Here is a 7,567-nt window from a genome sequence, read left to right on the forward strand (position 1 = left end):
GCGGGAGGGGGGAGCAGGCGAGCGGGGTCGAGCGGAGCAGGTGTCGAACGAGGTTTCTGTCGAGCGAGGGGAAGTCTTCAGTCGAGTGCAAGCAGGGAGGCGAGGGTCTCTGTCGAGCGATATCGAGCAGAAGCAGGAGCAGGCGTTCGGGAATGACAGAGGAAGAGGCGAAATACAGAGACGGGATCGAGCAGGCGTGTTTTTTTTTCTGTTTCTGTCGAGGCCAATTCGTATAGCCGAATGTGAGCGAGCCGTTACTTCAATTCAAAGCTTTGGCGAGGAATTGAATACCTTCCTTTCTGGCAGTCAGCTTAATTGGAAAAGCTTTATGGGGGAAATTAAATGATAAATTTGAAATTTAAATTTTGAATTTTGAAATTTCTGAGCTGAAGTAATTAGCCCGTGCTTAATCCATATCGAGCCTGAATCGAACCCGAGTCAGACCTGGGTGGAGCCCGGGCCCGCGCACCGCTAAAAAAATGCATCGATATCCGTGCTAGTCGTTTGCGCTCGAAACCATAACAATGCGGGTGTCCTTCCTAGCTAAAATTGACGTTCCGGATGCGTCGACGCGGTCCATTTTATCATCTGGGGTCGTCCGGACGAGTTTGCCAGCGGGCGAGTCAATTCAAGTCAAAGTCGTGTGTGGTGCAGAGAATGCATGAATTGCGGCGCTCACGAGTAATCGAGTCACAAAGGGTTCACCTAATGTTGTTTGATCCTATAGGAACTCATTTTCAGGCCCTCTACATGTTGGTCCTTAGCCCTTGCAACTGGAAGTTGAGTGTTTGGAACCACTCATGCGAGTTCTTCACAAAAATGAGTCAAGAAGTGGTTTGAAGTTCTACGGGACGTGGGCTCTATTACTAGTCTGCTAAGATGGTCAGAAGAACTCCTAAAGCTAGATCCTAGGTTCTAAGAGTAGGAGACTAAGACCTCACTAAAAATGAGGTCAACAGGTCTATTTATACTAAACAATAATAAATAATAAAAGACTCAATTGTCCTTAGGTTAGGCACCAACATAATAATACTCCTCTCCAAAAATGACACCTTACCTCAAGGTGAAAAAATTGTGACTGAATCAATTCGTATGACCCTCGCTCATAAACTGGCTTGAGTCTGGTTCTTGTCGTTAGATCTACCACACTCTTCATGGCCATCAACTTCTCAAAAGTCTAGGTCGTCACTTCCCCCTCTAAAAGTTATTCTTCTCCAATTTCATCATCCACGACCACACATATGCAATATAACCCTTCACACACTTTCGATAGTATCTTTTAAGTCCCCTAAACCTTCTCAACCCCTTCCAGGTCTTGGGCAATGGAACCTACATCCTATCTGCTACCTTTGAAGGATCCGTTAACACCAGGGTCTTGCACAAACTAGGGTCATTGGGAAGCACCAACGTCTTGTCTCCCTCCTGGAACTCCATTATAAAAAATTTCTAATCCATCTTAATCTCCCCTATGGATTGCGACCATTTCATACTTAATATCATATCATTGGTCCTTAAATCAAAGGGAAGAAACTTTTCCATCACCCGGATATATGACAGCGTTAAAATCACTCATTTACAAACTCCCTGCTCTTCTCCATCTGTCACGTCTCCATCATGACTCCAAAATTTTTTGTGTTCACCATCTCAAACCCTAATTGCTTCACTATTTGACTAGAATAAAGTTGTGGGTGACCCACTATCTATCAACAAAAGTGCGTCCTGCTCTCTGATCTTCCCTGAAGTTTCATAGTGTGGTTTAGTGTGAATCATACTACTGAGTTCAATAATACTTCCTCTTCCTCCATCCTAGTCTTCTTGTTTCTGCATTCCCCTCCTCATCGTCATACACTGTGAGAATCTATAATGTATGATCCTTGCAACGCTCTGAGAAAGACTTCGCTCCGAAAAAATAATTTCTTGGCTCGTTTTTTCTGAATCTCTACCTCTGTAAGGCGTTTGATTGTCGCGTATGGTCGTGGCCTATTATTCATATCTTATAAAGCCTCCCTCTGGATTTTCACTGTTTAGCTTTTGTTATCATCATGATTGTAACATTGCAGTGTGACACTCTACTTGCGCTGCTCCTATTAACTCGATCCATTGCATTTTAATCTTCGACCCATTGCGCTAATTCCATAATTTCTCCCAATTCTCGGGATCTCAACAAACAAAGTGATACTCGAATATCTGGCTTTAACATTTTCATGAAATTGATTTCTAACACTTCTTCCTGCATCCCTATCAAAGGACCAAATAACATCTCAAATTTCTCCATATATTTCATGACAGACCTTTCTTGAATCATTGCAAAAAACTGCTCTTGTAATTCCCCTTCTCGAGTGGTTCTGAAACGCTTCAAATATCGATCCATGAATTATTCTCAGGTTCTAATTGATTGATGTTGTTCTCTCCATTGATACCACACTAGAATCTTCCTTTCCAAACACAGTGCCACCTCAATCAATTTCTCTTCCTCTGTTAACCCATTAACTACAAATATCTCTCAATGCGATAAACCTAACTGTAGGCATCATCTCCTTCAAAGATCGACATCTTCGATTTCTTTATGTGCAAGTCTCTTCCCCGATTCTCTCGAACAAAGTTTATTCCTCCCATGACGTAGGGTGGGTTTTTGTTCCTTGACCCATATTAATTTCCTTTCTTTCATAAGTCTAGCGCTCCTCATAATCAACTCGCCCGCCCCCATAGGCTTCATAATCGCATCTACCCAGATGTTGTTGCCACAAAAGGTAGTGGTTTTGTTGGATGTAGCCCTCTGTCGGGGTCCCGCCCATCATGGTTCCCTATTCCAAGTTGAAATCCTTCAAATCAATCCTCTCTTGCCTCGAATCGCGAGCCGCCTATTCTACCTTCTGCCTCTCATTCCAGCCATTATGAGGTCATGTCATTCCTTCAAAATGCGGATGCTCAAGTTTGCTTCCTATTACTTCACACAATCTCGTTGCTCCATATCCACCTAAGACAGTTATGTTGCCTTAGTGTCACACGAATTTTTTTGATTGCTACCACTTGCGTCCATTCCAGACACTGTCTCTCGATCTCACTATAGCGGGTGGAGGGTTTGTGTGGGACTCCGCAAACTTCTTTATCATATTTTCTGGGGTTGTGAATCTCCCCTCCAACCACTCCTTCAAGGCCGAGAAACGTTTTTCTATTCCAGATCTAATTTGACTGATCTCTTTTGCTAGTTTTCCTCCAAAGCACCCAACTTTTTGGCTGTCATTACTCAGGATGGTTTTGAAACTCCTTTACGCTAAGAGTCTGTTTGAGGCAGCTGCATTGGCTTGAAGAAGCAGCTGTGAAACTACTGAAGAGATTGTTGTTTAAAAAACTATGACGATTATTAAAAAATTGGAAAAAGTTAAACCGCCGCTTTCTAGCAGCCACCACAGGTAGCCAGGTTTTGTGAGAAAATACAATTTTCCGCTGTAACTTTTTGAGAAAGCAAACATAACGCATTTTTGCCAAACAAAAAAATTGCAATGCGGCACAGCACCACCACAGCATTGCCGCCCCAAACACACCCTAAGATCATGAGATTTGAATTTTCAGAACCCAAGTCTGGCATGAGCGGAACTGTGGATACCGCATCCTGAAATTTCTATGGATAGTTTGGTTTAACTATTGGAAGATGTGCGGAACTCCGGAAACCGCAATTCGAATTCCTAAACGTTGCAAATCCCAATAACAAGTTTCCTACACAAAACTCCTTTTAGTCGCAATCCCAATCGCCAGTTTCGATCAAGAGCGGCACGTAACTCTACGTCGTGAAGGAATCCTTTGACTTCCATGCGGTCTTTCCATGAAATCGTCTATTCACGTCCCTGAACACCACGTTCATGTCATTCCTTCCAAGCTAGCTCCAATCATGACTATCGCAATATCAGGTCATGTCATGACCCTTCTGTGCTTCCTCAATCACAACTATTTTGTGCGATTGAATCACAAATGTCAGTGCCCGTAAGGTGTGATCCTTTCTTTGTGCCTTGCTAGCTCTTATCGCAAGTGTATCGATGAAGACCTTAATTGTATGTTGCAATCCCGTTGTTCCTTCCTAGCTAGCTCCAATTGAGACTGTGTCACGAGGCTCCGATCATGTGTCCCTGTATGCCAAGATCCTGACGTTCTTTTTGCTTGATTGCATTGCTTCTAGCTATGGTTTATCGTGACTGGATCGTGCATTCCCGACAACTGTTTGCCAGATCGTTCAGATTGTGGACTCTTGCATGCGATCCGTTGTTCTCTGGGTGAAGAGGTGCTATTTGCTGCGACTTTGTGCTTTTCGATCCCAATCTAGAACTCTGTAAGAACTTATCACGTAGATCATAGTTTGTTTCTCGTAGGTCGATTGCTCTGGTACCAATTGTTAGGAACTGGTGATGATTTTTTACAGAACTTATGGCACAAAATATTTTATTGCACGAATAAGAAACAACTCAACACGAATGCATAAAGATAAGACCTACAATTTGAGAGGTAGGCAAACTCTTTCGGTTATTACAGTTCGAGAGGTAGCAAATCTCCCTAAACTCAAACCCCAAGATTCAAAGAGTTAATATCATGCATATTCTAACCCTAAATTTTTTAGGGTCTATATAGTACTAAATAATAATAAATAATAAAGGACTCGATCCCACTTAGGCTAATAAACGACTAATTTACTCCTTGGGCTGGGCACCAGCATATCACTTTATTTTTTTATTGGAATAAAGTATCAAAATAGTCCTTTGACTATATATATGGGGTCATTTTAGTCTCTAGATCTACGAGTGTCAAATTAGTCCTCATATTCTTTTATTTTAAACTCCATTCAAAAAGCCTGGGGACTACAATTAACATTTTTACAGACTGGGATTAAAATGGCCCCCTGCAAACACTTTTCTCTTACTTATTGTAACTTTCTGCAGTGCAGGAGTTAGTTCCTTCTGGTATACTTCCAGAAGAATTTCTCCAAGCTATTAAAAATTGTGATTACAGCTCGGTGAGGACTAATTTCATGACTTCTACTCGCTGCTTCTAATTCATTTTAGAAGTTTTGCTCATATGTGCACATAAATGCTTTAAATTATTATTAATTTTTTTTTTTCTTTGAACATCCAGGCAACAACAAAAATTAATATTGCTGCTGATAAGTTGCCTCAATTTTGCTGTTGTGCAACTGATACAGATGAGCCCGGGCCTCAACATGTAGGTACTATACATATTGGATCTGAAAGGTATGGAAGGCATAGGTTATTAGAAACTATCTGCGGTGAACTGAGTAGTTGGTTGTCATTAATGAGTCGTTTCTACAATTATGTAAAAAATTCATGATCCCCTCTCTGAATCACAAAAGCCGCACTAGATTGAATTCTCACGAAAATAAAAGAAAATTATATTGTAACAAGTTCGACAAAACTTAATTACACTCGTAATTGATTATGAGAAAATGATCACCAAGGCAAGGGGGAAAGGGCAATTCATTAAAAGATCAAGTCACACTTGTACAAGTCAATAGCCTGTCCCAGAATCTCAAGTTTTGCACTTAATCAAGGAATTGAATCTCTGAAGTAGAAGGATTTGCACATTTAAGCAAAGTTTTTTTTTCTTTTTCTACTAAACTATTTTCTAGTGTTTGGGGCATCGGGGCAGCCGCGGTGCCCCGCGATTTTGCTTAAATGCGGGCTGCAGGTTCAACCCCGCGGCCCACTTTTCCCCTTCCACTTTTTATCCACATGTAGTGGGATTAAGGCTTTGTTGTTGTTGTTGTTGTTGTAGACTATTTTCTCTACAGACGGTAGATCATTATTTACATTTGTCAAATATAATCAAACCTAACAGCCCTACAAACGAGGAAATGTATGAATTACTAGACTCAAATCACGAGCATTCGCTGTCACTACAGTCCTAAAGAAGTTGCAAATAATCCCTATAATTTTTATAATACTTAAAGAGGATGTTGCTGATAGAACTTATCCTCTATACCTGTCACAGTCCTGGATGGCAACCACAACAATAGAACCAGAAAAGGAACACCTATACAATAAAATTCTAGAATGAGTCTATCCATTAGAAACCTTCATTATTTATCTCTAATTAACATGAATTCGGCATGGCTTAATATGACTGAGAGTTATTATCTTGTCTGCGCAATAATTAGCTAGAAAATGATAAGGCTAGCAAATAAACCTAGGATTAAGGTTTGTTACTTAAATATAGATTCTCATTAATGTTAAGGTATCGTATGATTACATTTGGAAAATTAGGATTTATTTCAATTTAAACAATGTAAAACAGAGTATAGTACCAAAATAATCCCTGACTATTTACATTGGGTCGTTTTATTCCCAGAGTTTATAGAAATGCTTAGATTGTCTCAGACGTTTTAAATTGGGACGGGAATAGTCCCATGAAAGACTATTAGAGCTCAATTTAAAATAGTTGGGGACTATTTTTACACTTTTATAAACTCTAGGATTAAAATGGCTTCATGTAAATTGCCTTAGACTATTTTGGCACTTTACTCAAATAAAAAGGAAGCAATGGATATGGACTGTATTTATTTTTTCTGCACAACTAGTTTCTTGTCTACATCCTCCACAACAAAGTAATGATAACATGATTGTGGATAGAGAAGAACTTGGGCACAATGAAGATTCTTTATTGCCAATCTCCAGCATAGAAACTTTGAGGCATCTTAGTAAGATTATAACATTAAGGACTCCAACAAGGCACTAATTATAACATGGAAGATTTACATGCATACCACTCAAGTATTTAAATATCAAACACCTAAACTTCATATTTACATATACGCCACTTTACTTATGCATGAAAAGTATATTTCACTCTTTAAAAGTTAAAAGTAGTGATTATTTTGTCGTGATACGAAATATTTTGGTGCTATAATTGTAAAATTCAAATTTTAGGTGTTTGTTATGTAAATAGATAAGAATTGGGTGATATATATGTAACTTGCCTCTAATAACATTTAGTACTGTACTTAAATGTAACTGGAGAATTGATGAAGCATACAACTTTGACAACTCCACAGCATATGCTTTAATTTCATTCATGATGTTATTGATTTATCATCATTCTTCAAAACTAATTGCTATCTTATTATCATTGAATAGATTCCTGGCATTGTTTTTTTGCATTTTTACAGTTTTGAGCTTCTGCTTGTTAGCATGTGAAACACATTTAAATGATGCTATATCAGTATTTTCTTAGGGCTTGTTGGGATCAATTTTGTTTTTTATTCTTGTCTTTGTTTTTTCTTTTATTTTAAAAACATGTTTGTTTAATATGTTTTTTTATATTTTATATTTTTTTATTTCTAAAATAAATTAGCAAGTTTTTTAGAACACTCAAAATGACTTTTATGTATTTCGAATAATTTTAAAAACAATCACATCTGAATTAAACATGTTTTGTTTCAAATCAATACATACATACATATATATACACATACATACATATATATACACATACATACATATATATACACATACATACATATATATACACATACATACATATATATACACATACATACATATATATA

At 38.5% G+C, this 7,567-nt stretch overlaps 1 protein-coding gene across 2 annotated transcripts in view; it reads left to right on the top strand.

Moving 5' to 3' along the window:
• Positions 1-7,567, top strand: part of LOC110034263 (pyridine nucleotide-disulfide oxidoreductase domain-containing protein 2) — a 61,607-nt gene that overhangs the window by 43,208 nt on the left and 10,832 nt on the right. For both annotated transcript variants that reach the window (XM_020738547.1, XM_020738554.1), the window contains 2 exons: positions 4,934-5,002; positions 5,122-5,237. In XM_020738547.1, the coding sequence (XP_020594206.1) occupies positions 4,934-5,002; positions 5,122-5,237 (185 nt within the window). The remainder of the gene's footprint in view (positions 1-4,933; positions 5,003-5,121; positions 5,238-7,567) is intronic.

The sequence above is a fragment of the Phalaenopsis equestris genome, unplaced genomic scaffold (assembly GCF_001263595.1).
Source record: "Phalaenopsis equestris unplaced genomic scaffold, ASM126359v1 Scaffold000002, whole genome shotgun sequence".
NCBI classification, from domain to species: domain Eukaryota; kingdom Viridiplantae; phylum Streptophyta; class Magnoliopsida; order Asparagales; family Orchidaceae; genus Phalaenopsis; species Phalaenopsis equestris.